At 39.0% G+C, this 23072-nt stretch overlaps 1 protein-coding gene across 2 annotated transcripts in view; it reads right to left on the bottom strand.

Annotated features, from left to right (window-relative positions):
• Syt1 (synaptotagmin 1) overlaps positions 1–23072 on the bottom strand; it is a 505793-nt gene that overhangs the window by 118492 nt on the left and 364229 nt on the right. Inside the window, exons 6-8 of one of the 2 annotated variants that reach the window (XM_028873036.2) lie at positions 19522–19644; positions 15681–15848; positions 12081–12248 (exon numbers count right to left, since the gene is read on the bottom strand). In XM_028873036.2, the coding sequence (XP_028728869.1) occupies positions 12081–12248; positions 15681–15848; positions 19522–19644 (459 nt within the window). The remainder of the gene's footprint in view (positions 1–12080; positions 12249–15680; positions 15849–19521; positions 19645–23072) is intronic. The other variant, XM_028873038.1, reaches the window with a different exon arrangement.

Genomic DNA, 23072 nt, shown 5'->3' with positions numbered 1-23072 from the left:
AAGCAGCAGAGCAAGAGGTCCCAGGGACACACTTGGTTGTGCACACCGAGTTCACAGAGTTTGGAGACTTGCAGTAGGAGGAAAAGGATTGCATATTACTAGTGATTGGGAGGCATTTAAATTGAGAGTGAGTGGGAGAGGAGAGAAAACAGAGGCGATAAGGAAAGGTGTGTGTGTGTGGAGGGAGATAAGATAGGCAAGAAGACTGGAAGGGCCAGAAGCTGTTTTGGATGAAGCTGTTGTACAAGATTCTTATCAGCTATATGGAAAAGCTTAGTGCTGTGCTACTTTATCTCCAGCTCAGCTAAGTGCAGTCTGGAAAGAGTGAAAAGGGGGGGGGGCAAAAATACTGAGACTGCCCCTGGTCCCCTCACCCCTGGGAGAGCAAAAATATTCCATGCACCTCTAAGTGGTTCTCGAAACTATGGGCTGTTTTTATCCATAAGAAAAAAAAGCTATTCCATGTACCTGTTTTTTTTTTTTTTAAATTTTAGGCATTTATTTTATATTAGTCAGCCCTGTGTTGAAAAAATAACGTGTACATTTCAAAGACACATGTACACAATCCATTTTGTATTTTTCAATGAGGAAATGAGGTTCAGAAGTTTGAAGAGTTTGGAACTGGAGGTGCAGACTCACTTGCCATATGACGTATTTCTGCCTAAGAGCTACATATCGTGATGTGCAGATTAATCTTTATGTGTGTAGAAGAGGCCTCTCCTCCTGCTGGAGCACTGTGTGCCTCTGTGTGTCGGAGGATGCAAACAGCGAGGTGATAGGTGAGTGGTACAGGATAGATGGGCACTGCCGGGGTCAGGGGTGGGGTGGCACTGGGAACTAATTGGGAGGTAAGTAAAAAAGAGAAGAAATATGAGCGAACCCTATACAATGAATGTTGTAATATGTTCATATATATATATATATATATATATATATATATATATATATATATACTGTTACCTGTAACCTAATCATCCCAGGTTTAAAAAAAGTTTGATATATGTAACATACACACACACACACAAACATACATACATACATACACACACACACACACACCTTCCCATGAACCAGAAATTATAGGAGATTGAAAACATGTCTATGGAAAGTTGTTCAGTGCATTAAAACAGCTCCTCTCCATTAATAATTCTAAATGGAAACAACACAGAAGTCCACCAATAGGAAAATGACTAACATTTTGAGATTTGTACACAATACTATATGGTGATAAAAATTAGAAGAGGTTTCCTTTGGGGGTGTGTCCTGGGGATTGATTGGCGAGAAGTATGAAGGACATTTTGGGGCTAAGAAATATTGTGTACCTTAAACTAGAGTAGTGGCTACACTGTGCTTCCAATTTCCAGGGCTCAATGAACTTAACCCTGTGCATTTTATAGTTTGTACTTTTAAAATGATTTCATCTACCTTTTGAAAATTGTATACAGTGTATTGATCACATCTACCCACCACTTTACCCCCTTCAAATTCTCTCCTAGAAGCCCCGCCCCCAATCTTGTATCTTTCCCAATTTCACATTCTCTTCTTTCTTCTTTCTAACTTACCTGTCTAACCAGTGCTGCCAGCACGCACCTAGGTGTAGGGCTAGCCACTAGGGGAATGGTCAACTAACCAAGGGCCACATCCATGAAGAAAACTGACCCTCTTTCCAGCAGCCATCAACTCACCAATAGATCTAAGCTAGAGTAGGGTCCTCACGAGGCTCCTCCTGCCACGCTAGAATGTTGACTGTCTTGACCTTGTGTAGGTAGCCATCACTGGGTTTATGAGTGCAATGGCCCCATCATGTCCAGAGGATAGTCCCCTCTGACCTTGGTCTCTTGCTTGCTTTGTGCTCCCCCAACTTTGCAATGTTCCTAAGACTCGCAGGGAAGGGGTGATATATAAACGTCCCATTCAGGCATGAACACTTGGCAGTCACTTCCTCTCTGTACATTGGCTAGTTCTGAGTGTCCATGTTAACTTCTGGCCACTTCAATAAGCAGCTTCTCTGATGAGGGGCGAGAGTTGCACTAGGTGTAAGGATATCATTTAGAAGGCATTTGGATGATATGTCCCCTTAGCAAAATAACAGCAGTAGCTTTTAGTGTATATTGCCTGCATTTTACACATTCTTGAGGCCATAAAAAAGTCCAGAAAAGAGCAACTGGGGATCTCTGATCAGCCAACACACGAAGATGGGTAACAAAGTGGATGAGTTCTGATATTTAGAACAATGCTTTTGCATTAGGAGAATTTACTTCTGCAATTCTTACCTAAAGGGAGGTGGGCTTGTGGAAAATGTCTGTATGAGTCCTGAGGTGTTACCAGCTGGTTTTAGGGTTTGGAGTCTATAAAAGAAGAATCCTAGTCCTGACCTAATGCTAAGAGTTTTGGGAGCCAAGAACATGGGCTTGGAAACAAGCGCCCTAGTCTTAAGCGATACTAGAATATTTGAAGAACTATCTCTTTTAATATTTACTTCTAGAGTGGCACCTGCAGCCAGAGCTCTCTCAAATGGAGTTCCAGATGAACTGCCTCCTGCTTCATGTGTGGAGTATCAGTAGCTGAGGATTTTAATAGCCTTATTAAGATGTAATTCATATATCATAAAGTTTACATTTAATCCACACAGTTTAATAGATCTACAGGGTTATGTAACTACCGTTACCTATTTTAGAATATTTCCATCACTCCAGCAAGAAATCCCTACTCATTAGCTGCCATTCTCTATCTCCATTCTGAGCTCTTCCTCCCCGCAGCTGTCTCTACACTGTATGTCTGTCCTTTTGCCTATTGTGGTTCACTGGTGATATTATGTCTCTTGGTGCTTCATGTTTCAGTGCTTCATAATATTCCATCACATGGCTCTTTTTAGTAACTCACCGGCTGATGAACGTTTAGGCTGTTTCTGCTTTGGTCTATTGTGAAAATGCTGTTATGAATATTTTCCGTACGATAGTGACACACACATTTCCTCATTTTTCGTAGGTATATACCTAGGAGTATGCTAGGCCATATAGTAACTCTACTCATCATTCTGAGGGAATGTAAGGTTGTTTTCTGAAGTGTTACATCCTTTCCATTAGCAACAGACAACATTCCTAATTTCTGTGCAATTTCCTCAGTACTTGTTACTACCTGGGTTAAAAAAAGAAAAAAAAATCTGTTTAGTGAAGCTTGAAGCTGGTTACACTGTGTTTGGTTACACTGTACCACCTTCCATTTGTACCTGCTGAGCCTTCGCCAGGGTTGGCCTTTGTGGGTAATATTCATACTCCCCCAAGACTCCTGCTCCTGAAGTCCAGGCACATTCTCCTGTCGTGACGACATCAACAGTGTCGCCTGAACTCCTAGGCTGGTCTCAGTGTCTTCACCAAGGAAACACATAAGTAGTCACAGCCTTGCCTTAGTAGCTGGCAAGAAAATGAGCTCTGAGGGGGGTATTTGCAGTACCCCAAATAACTATTATTGTTTACCTGGTGCCAAATATTGTTGGAAGAGCATTATAGATCTCTTTTAGAATGTAGCTTCTTCATAGAGATTAGTAACACTCACCCAAATAATAAGAGCAAATACTCCCCAGGGGGAAGCGGAGTCATGGTTGGATTTACATAGTTGAGTCTGTCGTTTTAATCTACCTCATGGTTCTGTCTCAATGTTGACTCATAACTGCCTAGGTGGAGCAGGCCATGTCATTTACCATGTTCCCAGAAACGAACACAATGGTCGTCCTATCAAAGGGGCGTAATCATTTTACGTCGACAAAACAAAAGTACCAAGTTACTTAGCAGTATTTTAAAGCTCCTGTTCCCAGGCGGGGGTGTGTCTGTGTGTTCTCCTGTCTCCTCTAATTACGTAAGGCCTGACTGGTCAGGGAGTCTTCCTCCAGCCTCCGTAGCACAGCTAGTACAAGGCAACCGCTGACATTTCCTCTAGTTGTCGAGTAACAGATTGGAATGGATTAACGATTTCACAATACAAACATTTGGCCCGCCCAAAGGTAGGTAGGCGGAAGACAGAAGGGAAAAACATTTAATCTGAAGATCCACAAACAGGGTAATAACAAAAACTGTGCCAAAACATATGACGAGCTCATCAGAAAAGATTACATTTTGAAAGATTCAAATATGTGAAAGACAGAACAAGACATCCTCTTGCTCTGCTTTCCACTCAAACAAAAACAAAAACCTATGGAATCAGACACCTCCAGGATGCTTTAGTGTATCCATTTTTTCCCTGGTTCTTTCATTTTGGGTTTGGTCCTGCTTCGGCTCCCACTACTCAGTTCCTGCTCTGGCAACCTTTGCTTCCCACCACTCTGCCCCATTTTACTTAAAATTCAACTAAAAACTCTCACTTCTTTTATTCTTTGGATAAAAAGAAAAAAAAACCCTAACACCTACACTCATTTCTATTTTTACAAAAATTTGATTTCCTTGGCACAACATGTATCAAAATTGATGAGAAATTCATGAAATTCAGTGAGAATTTGCCCCACAATAAGCCATTTGAGAGACCACGGAACACTGCTAATGTTCGGAACATTTTGGTCAGAACCAGAATACGGGCTTCAAAAGAACACCCACCTGATTGCTTTCCAAGTACCTTCAAATTCTTTTGCCTGGTTCCCTCATCAACTCATTATCACTGTTGGACTCTCCAAGGCCAATTCAATGGACCACAAAGACAGACAAGCCCCTGTTGAGCAGGCCAGGCAGAATAATGTTCTGTATGCTAAGAAAGAGCTTCCGAGATGGGGGCTGGAACCTGATGGTTTTCTGCAGTGGTGCTCACCTGGATAGTTGGGCATTCACTAGCGACAGTCCCCTGAATGTTATATGGTTGGTGATGCATGCATGCGAAAGGAGATTCTTCTTCTTTTTTAAGTTGTTCAGCCAATTTACTGATAACTAATGCTTAAGCTTCTTGTATGTTTTGCAGGAAAACCAGGCACAGGCACAAATAAACCCGTACTCACTGAGGTCAGTCAGCACAGCGGTAATGCAGCAGAGCTAAGGGAACGTGGGTTCTAGAGTCTGACAGGCCTGGGTCTAAATCATTGCTAGGCTGTTGATTTTCTGGGTAGCGCAGGGTAAACTGCGCTATTCTATACCTTAAATGGCAACATGAAGAGTAACCCCATGGGGCTGTTGAGAAATGATAGACGATGAGACCTAAGAAGCAGATGTTTGGCGCAGTGTGTCGGGGCTGAGAGGTTCATGTTTGATGTCTCGTCTTCGTTCTAAGAGCTTACTGTCCTTAGTCGAAATTTATCAGTTCAGTGTTTCAGGGACAGACTGTCATTAAGTCACTTACTTCAGTCCTATTCCCCAAGACACCAATTCAAGTTTTCACTCTTAATTGGGCCTGCTCTTGCTGATCGCTTTTACTAGGAAATTGTCCTTGGTTTTCTGTTTATTCAAAATCTACTCGGTTAAGGACTATTATATTTATTGTGTTGGTGTGTGGGCACACCTGCACATGCCGGCATGCGTATGTCCCACAGTGTCTATGTGGAGATCAGAGAACAGCCTTCAGAAGTTGACTCTCAAGCAGGCTGGGTTTGGTGGCACACGCCTTTAATCCCAGCACTTGGGAGGCAGAGGCAGAAGATCTCAGTGAGTTTGAGGCCAGCCTGGTCTATATAGATAGTTACAGGACAGCCAGGGCTACATAGTGAGACCTGTCTCAAAAAAAAAAAAATGTTGGCACTCTCCTTCCACCAAGTAGGTCTTAGAACTGAACTCAGATCATCAGGCTAGGCAATAAATGCCATTGCCCACTGAGTGGGCTCTCTTACCCCTGTTCAGCCTTAAGCACTAGCCCAGTATCCCAAGCTCTTCTCTATGGAGCTTCCTCATTCCCCATTTCTAATCTGAACAACCATTTTCCATATGCATTTAACATTCTCTGTTTTATATATTTTATTTCTTTACATGATCATTTAACAGATATTCAATATATGTTTTGGATGAATGAAAGAAATGTATTTTATATAGTATTTTTCATGGAAAGTAAAAATCCTGTTTCCTTGTATTTATTCACATTCGTGCACAAAAAGGATACATTTGTGTTAATGAGTAATATTGAATTTTAAGGTTTTTGTATTTTGGATGGAAATCATTCTGATAATCTATGAAATAATACCTTTGTGAAATAGTAAATGCTCCAGTTAATGAGATTGTGCTATCTTGTAAATATTTACAACACGTTATAATATCTAAAAGGACTAGTCTATCAATATACACAGACATTCCTATACTCCACAGTACCACAGCCACCCTAATCCACTGCAAGCTGTTAAAACAAACTGACTTGTTGTCACAGGTTTCAAAAAGCGAGCCAAAGTGGATATTTTGAATTAATATATAATTTATAGCTATACTTTAAGGCTACAAATATCAAAAGAGACAATTTTTTAAAGGCTATAGGGAACTAGCATGCGGAGTTCAGAACTGTATGGAAATAGTACTTCCGTGTGGACTTGGACGAGACACCGAAATTTTCTTGGTCACTAGTTTTCTCACACAATGTTATGAGAACTCTGTGTGTGTGCTCACGCGCACACATGAGCATGCAGGTGCCTGTACATTCAAAAACCAGAGCAGGACATCCGGCATCTTTGGGGAGTTTTGGACACAAAGGAGCCAGGTCTTTGTATGATTAGACCAGTGCAGGAGAGGCTAACAGTCGGAGTAGGGACGATGGATGCTAGTCAGATGGCATTTTGATAATATCCAGGGCCTTTCCTCAAGGTTAATCCTTGCTTTAAATGAGTCCAATTTATATAACTTTTATGGAGAATCTTCAATTATTAAGCTTTTGTTTAAGGGATCCATTATGTGAGATTTGGAATGTATCTGTCTAAAACTGCCATCCTATGTATACTACTGGGATATTTCAAGTTGTTTGCTCTTTTAAAATATTTTTCTTAGCCGGGCAGTGGTGGCGCACGCCTTTAATCCCAGCACTCGGGAGGCAGAGGCAGGCGGATCTCTGTGAGTTCGAGGCCAGCCTGGGCTACCAAGTGAGTTCCAGGAAAAGGCGCAAAGCTACACAGAGAAACCCTGTCTCGAAAAACCAAAAAAAAAAAAAAAAAAAAAAAAAAAAAAAAAATTTTTCTTAACCACTTTATAAAGCTGACAGTATTTATTTTATGCATTAAAATAAAATTAGTGATTGAAATTTTGGTCAAAGACACACCACTAAAACACCAACTTGAATATGCTTCTGTAGGGTAAAGTGAAATAAATTCCAAATCCCAAAGAATGGACACATAGATACTAAAAATCCTGATGTGTATCATGGCCTAATATACTATAAAATACCTCTATACTGCTAAGTGATATCTATTATACCATAGATTGATTTAACAGCAAAAAACTTTCTAGGCCTGGTAAATTTGGATATGGGTCATATTATTTGAATTCTCCCTAAAACACGTTCTTATATTCCCCTGGGTAAATTTTCATGTTTCAAGCAGAGACTTACATCGCTGTTGAACCTTTACTGTTAAAACTAACCTAGAAGGCTCTACATGAATCACAGAAACAGGTTGAAAATGAAGATTAGGAGACAGTGGGAAAGAGACTGTGAACAGGACATTACAAAAAACGAGTGGGATACAATCTGTCACGTTTTTGTTTGCAATTGTCCACTCAAAGTAACAATGGTGATTTTCCTATGTGTCTATCCTGCCCCGGGAACAGTAAGTAAGGGCAGCTCCAGCCTGGAGGCATATTATCTATGTGTTCCTGAAAGGCTGTGGATGTAGGTGAATGTTTCCAGTGCATTTCCTAAAGGCGATGGTCTGTGGGTGACAAGCAAGGTTACTACTGTTGACAGATCACTTAACACTATTTCCAATCGGAGTACTTGTTTGTTGGTATATGTTGGGGGAATGGCCACGAGAGCTTGACTTGCCATCTCATTTCTAAACGTGCTTAGAAACAACATCAAATGTTTCATGATCTTTGGCCATAAAGATGCTGAAAGAAATGACTTTAACTCATTTCAAGGAACTACCAAGTAATTGACCACTGGAAGCCAGAATCTGCCATGTGATTGAATATGTATTCTCAAAATGCTTTTCTGTGAAGTAAATGTTTTTCTAATTAGGCCTAAAAATGTGAAATTTTCTTGCAAAATTGATTTTCCATTAAGGACCTAAAGTAGTTTCTCTTCCCTTCTGCCTGGGTACTAATTAAATTATGTCCCAACTTGTTTTAATTCAGCAATCAATTTTTTTCCCATTTGCACTGGATTATGGAGCCTCATTTAAAAAGCACTCAAACGAATTCACACAAAGAGAGGTGATAGACTTACTTTCTACCAGAGAGAAAACAGAGCCAGGCCTGAGAGCTTGCAGCCATCGGGGCAAATGTGCAAATGAAGAAAAAAGACTCAGGTGTTTTCTACTGCTGTGTGTTTCTTCTATCATTTTAGAAACAAGACGAAAAATAAGAAGCAAAAATGTCAAGGATGAAAATGCACTGATGTCCTTAAACTGGATGCAGGAATGAGACAAATTTTAAACTAGGCAATTTATAAAAACAAAAATGCAGTCATAGTTGTTGACTGTAGTATTTAGAGTAATGTAGGAAAATACTAAATGAGTAGATTATTCTGAAAGTATGATGGTTAGTTCCAGAAGTGACCTTGGGTGACATGAGAAATTATATTTTGAGTGATCAAACAAAGAAGGAAAATATGAAAAATTTAACATAGACAGCCTGATAAATTCATATTGGAAGCCTTTTAAAAATGGAAGGAAACCATATCTGTTGATTATATGGAATGATTTTGAGGCTACACATACTGAGAGGAAAATTGGATAAAGTTAATGGTTTTATATGTAGCCACCTCTTGAGAGAAAGGTCATACCATCTCCAAGGCCAAATTCCACCTTCCTCTGTTGCTAAACAGGGAGGTAGAAGGGGTGGGGATAGTCAGTCATATTACACAAAACAAACAAACAAAACATGGCAGCTTGGAGGATGTGTATTGGAGGAACACTGTGGACTAAATGGAAACGTCACCAGCAATGGTTTCTAACAATTGAAGTCTAGAGAGCGCCACAGCTCAGAGTCTCCTCCTGTCTGAACCTGTGCTGTCGTGTGTTCCAGCCAAAGCTTTCACACTAGCCCACTGTCCATCCCTTTCTAAGTTGCTTACACATTAATCGATCACTAAAATAGCATGCCACCCTTTTGCTTATGCAAGCACTCCATACTTCATTGTCTTATGACTTAAGGGTTGTCAACTTCCCGGTAAGACACCCTTACCTCATTCTATGAACACTTCAGGCATAGAACTCTGTGAGCCTGGTCTAACCTGCTTCTATTCACGTCTCTGGTTGAAGAGCCTCCTGTGCATATATTTTTTTTAGTTTCAAAGTTGTTCCTTTAAATCTTTCCACTCACTATGGCATTAAAATGACATTTAACACTGATAGGTGAAATGAAGATCAAGAACACAATAGCTCAAGTGGAAAACAGGAAAATAGTTTTTTGAAGTCTTGAAAACTGAAGTTAGTCCAAGACTTCAGCTTATTCACACAATTATTTTTAACAGAAAAAGACACAGCACATATCTTGGAGAACAAGGGATTCTTGAGATATATAATGTAATTGGGTCTTATTTCCCTTTCTATGAGAAAGTGTCTACCTGCATCTAGTCATGCCAAGATATGTTTAATGATATCTATTTTAGGAAGTTTCCTATTTCACAATAGAGAAAATGGCCTCTCCATTGGAGCAAAGTTACTCTTCCTGAGTGAAGACCAAAGAGGAATGTGTTTCAATACCAAATGACAATGGTCTGTTGTTTATCATTAAAAACATCCAGGAGCGCTGGGTGGCGGCGGCGGCGGCGGTGGCACACGCCTTTAATCCCAGCACTCGGGAGGCAGAGGCAGGCGGATCTCTGTGAGTTCGAGGCCAGCCTGGTCTCCAAAGCGAGTTCCAGGAAAGGCGCAAAGCTACACAGAGAAACCCTGTCTCGAAAAAACAAAACAAAACAACAACAACAAAAAAAAACACATCCAGGAGCTTTCAGCCAGCACAATGGTGGTGAGAAAAAGAGTTGGAGGCAAAGGATGAGATTAGGAAAACAATCACTCACTCCTCTACTGAAGAGTTACCATTTGCCGGTCTCTATGTGAGGAGTTCTACATTCTAACTATCTTATAGTGTAGATAATGTAACGCCACCTTTCAGAATAAAACAATGGATCTGAAAGGACTTAAGTGACTTAAGTGTTCTAGGTACCAGGGCTAATAAAGAGGTTAGCTGGAATTGAAATGATGAAGAATTTTGACTGTAAGCTAGGTCTTTCTCCAGAAACCAGTTTAGATGGTGATATCAAGGACAGGTAGGAGGTAGAAAAAGAGGCCACAGAAGACTGTTATAGGCACCTACTGTTTTCATTAACAGTACAGGAGCACTTTTCCAGGAACCTGGTAATTACTATTTTCAGAATGAGTTGTTCTCCATGATTTGGATGACAAATGTCTTCAAGAAGTTATGGGAGATGAGAACGGTAGAGGAAAGAAGGTGGTACCAAGGGGGAGAAGGAAAGTCTTTGCCTACCTAGATCAAACGTACTAGTTTAGTGTTAAGTCTTAAAATCTACATTCACTCAAGAAATTTTTAAAAGAGGGAGTACAGACTACCAGGAAATTTTCCTAAATGCAGGCAAAATACTCACTGGGTGTGATTGTAGAATCCTACCTCATGAACCTGGTAAGTAGTGAGGCCCATGAACCCTGGACAAGTGGCCCTTGCCTTGTTAGGTATAAGTGGGTCATATTCAACCAATTAGCCAAACAAAAGCTAGTTAATTAATTGATACCAGTCAACATGTTACTTTCAAATAAAATACAAAAACTCATGAAATATCTCACTACCTTGTTGTTTAGAAACATGATTACTGAATAGCCGGCTTTCTCATTACATGTGTGCTTGAGTTGACATCAATATTAGCTCACTCTTCAGGAAGAGTTATGTATAAAAATCATGAAAGTTGAAAATTCAGGATTTTTCTTGGATTGGCGAATAATCACAGCAGGGCAAACTCTGATCTCAATATTAAAAAATGCCCTGTTTGATTAACATAATTTCCACAAAGCAGAGCTTTAAATCATTTGCTTCCTTTTGTACAACAAATTAGCAATTTTCAAGCTTAAACAAAACCTAATCTCAATATACCATGATAAAGCTTTTCATATTCCATTAAGGGTATGGAGTTAGCAGTGGGAGCCGGAGGAGGATCCTCATGGTAATGAAGGAGACTGAGTTTCACTCTCTGGTCTATGCGGCCCATAGTACCAAATGTTAGAGATCCTGGATGACCTGGGCTGTTTGTGGGCCCCTGGGAAAGTATCTGCCAGTATCCTACTGTGAAAGGAGTTGTTTAGAACTGGGAGAAGCTAAGGGGCTGCTTGTTTTTCCAATATTAGCTGCTGAGACATTCACACAGAAAAACACCCCAGCTGGGCAGGCATAGCACAATCAAACAGAATTGGTTACTATGGAGTGTAAATGCACTACAGATATTGAACTTTTGAAAAAAAAATGTCAGAAAAATACTGGGCAAAGCTCTTAAAACTAGGAAGAAAACAATGTGAACAGTACTATGAAGATGTGAGTCATTAAAAAAAATGGACTTAATATCAGCTTTCCTGTGTTAGTTTTTTTTAGCCTATTATGCTTTGATATCTGCATGAGAAACAACAAACTTCAATATGCACACATAATCAAGGAAAAAGTACCCTTTCATTTCACTGTAATAGTTCTAAAACCCATGCAAATGCAAAATGATTGCTTACTGTCCTTTTAAAGAAGGGGTTGCTTATATTCCCAGTGCATGCATCTCTCTATTGTCTTTTAAATTCCACCCAGAGGTCCTGAACATACTGCAGCAGGGTCATACAGTCCCTTTGACTCTTGTTTTGGCAGCTGTCAGTGTCTAAAGGCCCATGTCCCCCTCCAGGAAGATCATCTCTTTACGGTTTAGTATTTGAACAGCAACAGATGAATGAATACAACTTGCCATGTTAGAAATACTACTGATTTCCCTACCTCTTCCTTCTCAGCGCTCTGGAGATCACGCCATTCCTCGGTCACGTGGCCAAAATCCACAGTGTTCATAGGAACTTTGAACTCTCCAATGATGTCATGCTTGGAGAAGCGATCAAAATCATACACCGCCATGACCAGAGTTTTGCCACCTAATTCCGAGTATGGCACCTGCATGAAAGGACAGGAGGGAGAGACATTTGGTCACAAAATGCTTGAAACCTGCTATTTCTATACAGCTGGTAATATGTATACTGGAGAAACAGAACAGGATTTCTTCCTCTACTGAGTCTTTTAGCCAACTGCTTGAGCTTGAGATACTTGGGAGAAAAGGAAAACTGCTCTCGTGGGTTATCATTTTATTCTAAGGTGTTCTAGAAGCAGTTGGTATTATCACCAATGGAGCTTCCTATTAGTTATGCTCTAAATACTTCATGATCAATGAAAGAATAAGGAACTCAATTGTATTTGACTATATAACTATCTCTTGCAAAATAATATTGTTATTATTGTTTCAAAAAGTTTCAAGTCATTTGGATACAGTTTAATGGATACCACTTTTTCAAATCTAGACAAGTGATTCTCAACCTGTGGCTTGTGACTCTTTGGGTGTTGAATGGCCCTTCCATAGGGGTCCCCTAAGAATACCAGAAAACACAGATATTTACATTGTGATTCTTTTTTTTTTTTTTTTTTTTTTTTTTTTTTTTTTTTTGGTTTTTCGAGACAGGGTTTCTCTGTGTAGCTTTGCGCCTTTCCTGGAACTCACTTGGTAGCCCAGGCTGGCCTCGAACTCACAGAGATCCGCCTGGCTCTGCCTCCCGAGTGCTGGGATTAAAGGCGTGCGCCACCACCGCCCGGCTTACATTGTGATTCTTAACAGTAGCAAAATTACAGTTATGAAGTAGCAATGAAAATAATTTTATGGTTGGGGGTCACCACAACCTGAGGAACTAACTATATTAGAAGGTTGAGAACCACTCACTGCTCTAGACCATAGTTAAATGAAGGATGACTTTTCCAAAGCTAGGCTAGTAGTCTAAAAGGATATAAATGAAATTCACAAAGTGCCTCACATACTTTCTAAAATAATTTAGTGATTGACATGAGCTGACTAGAAAATTGATGTTTTGAATATCAGAGATTCATTATAATGTGGATCTTGAAGTTCATTTGTAAGTGTGATACTCGTTAGCATGAATAGAAGCGAAAGGCCAAGAACAAATGAATTCTCCAGCTGTTCCCAAATACATTTGGGACAGATGTTATGGTTTGGGAAGTTTATTAGTGACATTTTTAATATTCAGGGAAAGCTGTGGAGTCCAAGTAAGCTACACTCCAGTAAGTGGGTAGAAATGTTTAATTGAGAGGCTGTTTAGGCTTGTACTAGATATTTGATCAATTTTTATACATGTACTATTTTATCAGCATTGCTGTCTTACACCCTAGAATACATTTCTCAATTAACTGGAACATTTCTTAATTACTTCTTACTAAGAAGAGGAAGGGATGAAAGACTACTTGACCACTTATGTACAAGAAACTTGGGTTTCCTAAAGAATGTTTTGTCATTTATTATAGTCAAATCAGGTTATTTTCTAAAATCCTATGAATAAAAATTAAGTATAATGTTTTTCTACTTTAGGAAGAATCTAACATAAACTTGAAAGATCTGAATTTCAGTAGAATTGGCAAAATTTTGGAGAGGGAGTATACAAACCCTTAAAAATTGAAATTGTATTTCTTGAATATTTGAAGTAGTCCATGTATTGTCTGTGTTTTGGGTCAGGAAGACCTGGGGCAAATGAACTAACTCAGCTTCTTTAGTTATCAAACCACAGCAAAGAAGTCTGCACTCAGTGGAGGCATTTTGAGAATGAGTGAGAATATTTTAAACATCTGGCCCACTGGAGGCACTGAAGAATCATTTATTATTATTACCCCTTTCCAGTGGAATTTTATTTTAGACGAAAGAAGATGAATTTATTTTGGGGCATGTTGTTAATTTGAAGTACATTTAGCTGTGCTTGAAAGCCAATCTATAAAGTCAGTTATGCTTCTATTTTTATATTGCATGGCTGCCTGGCATTTCAAGATACAGTTTATAATGTGTACTGGAGAAGTCACATATTTCTTAAATGTCCCCAAAATAATTATACTTTGAATATATATGTATGTTATGGCCTGATCTACTTTCCTGAAATCAAATAATGTAGAAATTATAAAGGTTTATAGAATTTTACAAATTTGCTTCAAAGAAATAATATGCAAATAATAGGGGAAGGCACTACAATATTATTTCAAAATCTATTAAGATCCATTTAGAAATTGCTGACCTAAAAAGATGGCCAAATAAAAAGCGATTGACTACTCTTTACAAGATCTTAAGTGATTGATATTTAACTTATTTGGTATAGGACCAATAATGACTTTTTTTTAAATCAGGATTTTCCAGACTCTTAGTAATGCTATTTTAATGGTCCAGGCAAAGAAAAGCTAAAGGATTTATGTATTTAAAACTCAAAAACTTCAAAGAAGAGAAAGACTGTTCTTTTATGAAATTGCAAACAAGATTTGAAGAGGTGACTCATGGCCGCGTTTTATTTCCCACTGGAATGTTTGCCAACACAGGGCACGTGTTATTGCTAAGCCTGGCTGGTGGACAGGGTAATTTGAATCAGCCTGCTGGCATATTCACAGAAATTTCATTTTTTAGAAGTGTAGTGTTCTAAGGAAAATATTTTAAAATAATTCCACATAAAGCACTGTTTGTACGAATGACTTCAAGTGAAGGGTTATAAGGTGTCTTGTGGCTTGCAGGGCATGTCACTTTGATGAGTTGTCATAGGGTCAGAATGTCTCCTGGTTATTGCTTGCCAACTGATGTGTCTCAACATGATGAAGAGCACCAGAGAAGAGCCTAGAGCAAAGGAATGCTGATAGAGAGGCCCATAACCTTTTTATTGCTAGGAGGAAGAGTTTTAGATTGCTCAAACCTCCCCATGATAGCATGGTAAGCACAGGAGAACAGCTTCCTTCAATCTGACTTCAATAGTCCTTATAGACTTGGTCCCTTTCTCAGAGCCTTGGAAACTCTGGAAAATAATAGCTTGGCCTTTATTTTTTGAGGCAATGGGGTGCAGTGTCAAAGTCCAAAGTCCATTGAGGTCTACATGAGTAGACCTTGCTTTTTTTTTTTTTTTTGGTTTTTCGAGACAGGGTTTCTCTGTGTAGCTTTGCGCCTTTCCTGGAACTCACTTGGTAGCCCAGGCTGGCCTCGAACTCACAGAGATCCGCCTGGCTCTGCCTCCCGAGTGCTGGGATTAAAGGCGTGCGCCACCACCGCCTGGCAAGACCTTGCTTTTTTAGGTGTCACTCTGATATTGAAAGATTCTATTCTGAAAATACACAGCCCAAACCTACAATGCAGACTCTTCATTAGACTGAAAATTTTAATTTTCAGTAAAATATTCCAAATACAAGTGTGGTGAATTCTAGAGTGAGTTGTCCATGCTTATGCGTCTGTGTGGGTCAGGATGAAACTAGTATTTCATCTAAAACAATGAAGGAAAAGCTATACATAAATTCTATCCACAAATTTACCTTGAAAGTAAATTGTTCATTGAAGACAGGGTTGAGGGTTTTTCGGTGAACTTTTGTCTCAAATTTCTTCTTTTTGTCAGGGAGCAGGAACACTTTGACATACGGATCAGATGTTCCCCCCATGTCCAGGGCAGGAAGTTCAGCAGCTTGGATGATCCCGACCAACAGCTGAAATGAATAACAATGACTGAGCAACACAAAGGATGACCATTTGGAGGAAGACTGATTTGTTCACAGTGTAGCACACTGTGATGTCCCCGGTTCCCTTTGCTTTTAGTCAACTTCTATTCTCAAGAATCTGAATACAGAGGGCCAATGCAGCAAGCTTGGTAGACTTCAGAAACCGAATTATGACAGATGTGGGCTCTAGGAAGCCTCGTTTTAAGTACAAAAGAGGCTTTTAAAAGGTTGCTGATTACAGTTAAATATGGAATTCATATTTGCAGAAGGGTTGCAATCAAATAACTTCCCAGTTGCTAAAAGCTCTTATGCTTGGTTTTTCTTTTCAGATCATGCTTTATAAGTGGAAAGAAGTCGTTAAACAACCACTGGTCTGTAATTGCAAAGTACAGAATTTTTTATTTTCTGAAGTCTCAGAGCAGCTAGATGGAAATTTCTTAGTCACTGACTAATATTTTGAAATAAAAAATGAGAGCTTCATGATTCTATCCCATTTGACCTATTCTTGTGTAATATCTGCATTTTTTTCCTTATTTATTTTTTCTGAGACAGGGTTTCTCTGTGTAGTTTTGAGCCTTTCCTGGAACTCACTTTGTAGACCAGGCTGGCCTCCAACTCAAAGAGATCTGCCTGCCTCTGCCTCCCGAGTGCTGGGATTAAAGGCATGCGCCACCACCGCCCTGCGATATCTGCATTTTTAAAACCTTGGTTTATGATAGAATAATTTCTAATTATCTAAGAAAGTTTGCATTTAAATGTCAGATGGGAATAAAATCTATCATTTTTTTCTCAAAAATTTGAATATCCATGTTAAATAACTGTTTTTCATTTTTCCTAATACAGTAATTTTCTCCGCACTGTATTTTTTAACCAATAAAATTCTCACTTTCACTGGGAATATTAAAATGATGTGGCATTATTATATTAGTTTATTTTAGATAAAAATCTTATTCTATAGCTCAGGCTGGCCACACAGTTGTGGCAAACCACCTGCCTCAGTCTCTCTAGTACTCAGATTCTATCTTGTTAATATGTTTACAAAAGAAAAAATGTGATACCCTGTAATTACAAGATTCTTCAGTAAATGTGGACACACCACAGGTTTTCACTATAGGACCTGAATATGTGAGTCTAAGTTTTTAGCCAATGGAGTGGATAAGCAATGCATTTCCCTACAGAAATTGCACCCATTTTCTGTAAAGTGACCCAGTGCATCCTCAGTGCATTTGGCCGCTTGGCTCACTTGGATCTAACTTGGATCCTACCCTGAAGGAGGAGTATGCTGTTTCCACTTTAAGGCTTCATTGCCTAGTTTGTGGCATTGTCTTTCAGCAGGAGCAATGAGCGCTGGAAGGCAGGTACACTAACAGAGACATGGCCCAAGAACAGCTAATGGAAGCACTAGATCATAAACACATGATTAGGAAAGCTCACAGTCTCTCTGTTATAAGTAATACTCTATTTCCTCATTTTCATTTTTGCAAATGATTTCCTTTTGGGCAACATTACAAATATAACTGAAACTTGGTAAAAGCGTGATCATTGTAGTTTAGAGACTTGAGTCTCTTGTCATTAGAGGATAGAGTGATTTCCTCTAACATTCCTTTCACATTCTGTTTAAATGGAATACTCCATTTTCCCACCACAAAAGCTTCTTAATTCAAGGATTTTAAGACTTTTTTTGGTTTGGGTAAACAAATACTCATATTTGACTACAGCCTTGTCTATAAATTTCCTCAGATTTTACCTTCCCTAACTCATAGGAATCATATGAAGATGAAAACTAGCAAGGAACATTTGTAATTAAAATCAATGCATGGTATTTATCAGTAAAATCTTTTAGACCATCATAACAAAATGCATATATTTGGACTGAATGTTTGATAAAAACAGAGTAGTAAATATACACATTATTTTTGGGTAAAACAGAATCAATTCTATTCTTAAAAGTACTGTTGGATTGAAGACATGGTACTTGCTGTATTTCCAGAGGCCTGGGCTTCGATTCCCAGCACCCTGACAGCAGCTTATAACCATTTGTATATAACTCCAGTTCCAGGGGATCCAACACCCTCTTGTGATCTCCATAGCCACATTGTACATATGTGGTACATATATATACAAAAAATATTTAGAAGTTTCAAAATTATACCTAATCAGTATGAGATGCTACAAGATTTCTACTGGGAAATATGAATGGAGAAAAAGAAGGGTAAATAAAGGCATGTTAAAAAGTTGGAAACCTTCACGGTAATGTAATATAAGCTAACCTTTACCTTTCCTGGATTATGTAAATAATAAGTTACTTTGCACCCAACTAAATCCTAATGCTCACATTTTTTGTAGAAGTAGTAGAAATGACTTGAAATGTATTTAATTCTAAGATGTTAATGTTCTCCATATAGTCCTATATAAATACATACTTACCATACTTAAACCCAATATGCAGGTATCTGGAATGTATCCTGAAATAACTAGTCAGGGCTATAATAAAGCTGATCAAATAAAAGCATTTTTAAATCCCACACATCCTTCAAGGGGGCTACTCTGAAGCTTCAAAGACCTGAACTATCAGCCCCCAAATAACATACAGAATTGCTGCCACTGCTTCCAACTCTGACTTTGGACATCAGCCATCAAAGCCGACTGCTAATGTTTGATTCACTTACCACTCACTGCTCATCAAACAGGGTACCGCTAGCATATGCTGCATTCCAGTAACCGTACTGAGGTACCATCCTTCCTCTCCCAGCAAAGGAAGAGGGGTGCAAAATGAGTGGGAGATCTCTGAACTCCCTAGTAGCTCAAGGGCTACATTCTGAACTCAGCTTATTCTGCTTATTCTGCAGAGACTCAGAAAGCAAAGGGATAGTTATGAACATTATGGATCTTACCTAGAAGGGTTTTTGAAGGCATTTTCCACACTGGGAGCTACCTGGATAATAGCTACTCAGTGAAAAGCGGCTACTGTTGTCACTGATCTCAATGCACCCCGCCACATTTTGAGAAATAGAAGTAGGGATGCTTTTTTTTTTTTCTCCAGTCTTTAGTCTTGTCATTTCTGGGCAGCCTTCTTGGGCTCTGATAATCAAGCTGCTGATCTTCCTGCATTGACAGAATTGCTGTCTAGTCACTTGAGGGACATTCACCTTGCATCATGGTGTTACACATAAGGTATCACTGCCTTTAAGAGCCAGAAAGCATTGCCCAGTGTTTCATTCTTTTGTTGCTTACCAAATTTATTTCTCGAATGTGGGCTTGGATGGCAGCTCGTCCCAAAGGCCCCTGATATTGTTTGGGATCTAAGTCTATACAGTTCAGGGAAGGTGGTTCCTATTCACACTGAGGGACCTGTTGGGACGGAGCTGGCTGGGAGCTCTCAGCAGCAGACCGATGGATGGCTTGGAGTTCATTTGTATTCTGTCTGCCCCCGTCAGTGCCACGAGTAGATGTAATTGGCCGAATACTGTGAATTCTAATTACCAGAAGTTAAATTAGCAGCTAGGGGACTGCCTGTACTTAGAAATGATTTCATCAATAGCTTTGATAATTGCATTTTTCCCCTCACAGCAAACGAAATGTTTTAAGAAGAGTATCTTGCTTCAATTGCTACTCAGTAATTTCAGAAAATGTAATGGAATTAGACATTTTCCCCTCAGACCTGGTTATTCTGGAAATCATAATCCAGGGAGTATTGGAGCTTTCCCAGTTTTTCCTCTTCCTTGGGTTCTTCCTTTTCTTCTCCATCAGTCAGTCCGGTTTCAGCATCATCATCCTTCAGGGCCTATGAATAGGAAAAAGAAATTCCCATGAATTTTCTTCAAAGTCCAAATTAAACTGGCCATACCTCCACGCTGTTTGAAGCAAGCACGATGATGCTGAAATCTATTTGTCTAAGACATTCTCATTTGTTGCTTACACATACATATGTTTTTAAATTTCACTTGTGCATGGACCTTTGCCTCCCCCATCAGCAAGCAACATGGAAGCAATGGAAGAAGCCCCCCTCAGAGTTCAGCAAGCAAAACGATAAAATTGTTGCAAGGAAAATGTCAACTTGGTATTATCCTTGGCTCTGATTACATTGTCTCTTTCTACTATGATAGACATGCTCGTTTCCAGGCTGGGTTTCACATTCTCGTAGCTGCAGAGGTGCTCAGCATCATGTAAAACATCGTTGGTACATGCAGTGGAGAGATTCATATGGAATGCACGGCCTTATGTTGCCTTATTGCTTGTGCCGAAGATGGCTGAGTGACCGTCAGGAAATGTAAATTCTCTGTGTTTCACATAGATGGTTGTAACATTTAAGAGAAAACATGCCACCAGCAAATGCATGTTTAGAGAGAAGTTCACTCCATTTCCAGCTGAACATTATCATTTTATTTTCGTAACAGCTCCACAGAAAGCAAGGCTGAATTAAACTGATTTGACTTTATTTAATATCAAAGACAAGAGTTATGTTTGTAATTTTGGAAAAACTTATATGCGTATAAAATTCCTTTTGCATTAAAGAACAGGGCCATGGTACTAGACTCAAAAAAGCTAAACAATTAAACATTCTTCAATCTTAATGGTAAAATATAAATTAAAATATTTGAAAGATCATTATGTCATAAAATATACAAAATTTCTATACTTCAAAAATTAAAGTATATAAAATTTTCCTAATATGTAAAAATTACTCCAGATATTTCCACTACAAAGGTTTATAATAGTAGATTCCTTATGGGGATATATATATATATAAACTCAGGTATGTTCATTCTTCACAATTAAAAATTATGAAAAGTTCCATTTCTCTGTTTACTAGTATGTTTGAAAAATTAAAAGTCTTTATATTAGCCATTCACATATTTTGTTCTGGTCACTGTCCACTTCTCTTGGTCATTTTTCACTTGTTTATAATGAGCAAATGCTATCCATTTCCTTCTCCTATCTCATTTTTCTTGTGTGTAAGCAGCTGCAGAATCTCACAGAAATTGAAATAAGGCATGTGAGCCGTGGACTGTCTTAAATCTCTGACAACACTGAAGAATCTTTACTATTCTATAACTACCGTCAGCTCTCAAGCTGATCTGGGAATTCGTCCAGAAGTCAAATATGAGAGTGTTAGCCAGGCTGTCAAGAGGCCCCAGGGCCATCAGACCACGGCTCACCATCTTGCTGTCCCTACCCACATGGACCTTTTCTCTGCCATCGTCATTCTCAGTGAAGAAGCTCCCTTCACTCATCACACAGAGACCTTAGTGGTGCTTGAAACGGCAACCCCGTCCCTGGATTTATAACGTCTTCCTGTTTGGGTCTTTCAAGCCAACCCTATAATGACCCCCAAATCTGTTTGCAGCCAGAATGACAGGGCTCATTGGTTCTGCTCTGGTTAGGAGGACATCTGAGCAGAGTTGTGCGGCTGTTGCACGGGTCAATCTTTGTGTTTGACACAGCTCAGGAGTCTACAATGAGTCTGGAAAACTGAAAATTACCATTCTCAAATGTGGCTAGCCCCATACCACTTAATTTAGAAAGACTCATTTATACTTGGGTGCTTCCTTGAATATTAAAATAACCGTGTAAGAACCAAAGCAGGGACCTGTACAGTTACCGGTGAATGGCTCTAAGATGTCCGAGTCTAGCTTGAACACTTTAGGCAGTGGACTCCGTTTGTCCCTGAGAACCCTAGCTGTGTTCAATCTTTAGCACTGTCATAAAGGGTGTATATAGAAAACTACAGTTTAGGTAGTTTGCCTCCTTGTAACAGTTTGATTGTTTTCTTAAGAATAGAACATTCCTTAATGTACCCACTGACTGAAAATACCTACATGTCATTCCATTGCCACAGTAAAAAAAAAAAAAAATCATGAATTTAAATACTTTTTCAAAAGTCCTTTCAGAGCTGACAATTTATATCTCATGTTTCAGCCCAATGCAATTTGAAATAGCCAAGATATTAAATCTCCTTTTCTCTGAGTGTTTTTTTTTTTTTCCAGAATAGAAGGTGCAGGACCGTCTCTGCAATTATTTTGCCTGAAATGGGGCTAAATTTTTGATAATTTTTCAGTGCTCCTGTTCATCCCTGAAGTGATTAAGTCTATTCCTGTCCCAGAGGCCGAGCTTCATCAAGATGTACCCTGTACCATCACATTAAATTCAGACCTATTAAGTCAGTAGCTATTATAATATCTTGAGTACAACATTTTTCCCTCCATAAGAAAAAAAAAACCAAAAAACACCAAAACTCATGAAAAGGCTTGTAAGCCCAGGAGTTCTGAAGTCAGGCAAATCGTTAACAGGGAAGCTTTGTTGGGACTATCAGGCCTTTTATTGAGTTCCCAGGTTTAGAAGGACATGCTTGTGGTTTGCTTTGACATTCAAAATTTATCTAGTCCACAGCCATCAAAAAAAAGTATTTGCTCATTCTAAATTACACTGTTCACACGGGATTTGGTAAGGCATGTAAAAAGGTAGCATGAGGGACTGCACTTTCTTTCCTCTCTATCTATGTATAACTTGCAGATCCTGTTCTATTTAGCCCAAGTTGACACTGTTTAAAACGATACACTTCATCTTTGCAGATCAGTTGAGTTCAGCCTTTTGATGTCAGAATGGGAAGCCCTCAGCTGTGGAGCCCAGCCACCAGCACTGATTAGGAATGGCTAGCAGCAGAAGAGACCTACCGCAAGGGACAGTCCAGAACAGTCATGAGACATAACACAGATAAGGAGGACATAGAAGGAAGAAATAGAAATTAAAATATCCACACACAGCAGTGAAAACCATGGAGAAATGACTGTTCTAAGCTTATGATTCTGTAAGTTATGATCATCTCCCCTGTATGCTTAGTGATCTCAAGATTCAAGATATTGAAAAATCCTAAATATGAATCTTTTGTTCTATTTCTCTATATATAGTCTGTCTGTCTGTCTGTCTGTCTATCTATCTGATCTATCTATAGTATATCTAACATATACTATCTAGAGTTTACTTTTGAAGTCATTGCTGAATTTTAAGAGATTATTTCTTAAAGATTACAAAACCTTTCTAGAGAAGATATATAGCCATGAGTGTTAAAATTTGAATTTCTGGGAGTCTAGAAGGAAGTACTAACTTATTGATTGCCCTCAAGCCTATATAGCTTTAGGAGTTTCCTGTCTGTCCTGTCTTTAAATGAGAGAGTCATATACTGATCTTATTTCCCTTCCCCACGTTCACTGT

This window comes from Peromyscus leucopus, chromosome 18 (assembly GCF_004664715.2).
Source record: "Peromyscus leucopus breed LL Stock chromosome 18, UCI_PerLeu_2.1, whole genome shotgun sequence".
Lineage (NCBI taxonomy): Eukaryota > Metazoa > Chordata > Mammalia > Rodentia > Cricetidae > Peromyscus > Peromyscus leucopus.
Note: the sequence above shows the minus strand (reverse complement) of the source record. Positions and strands in the feature narration are given on the sequence as shown.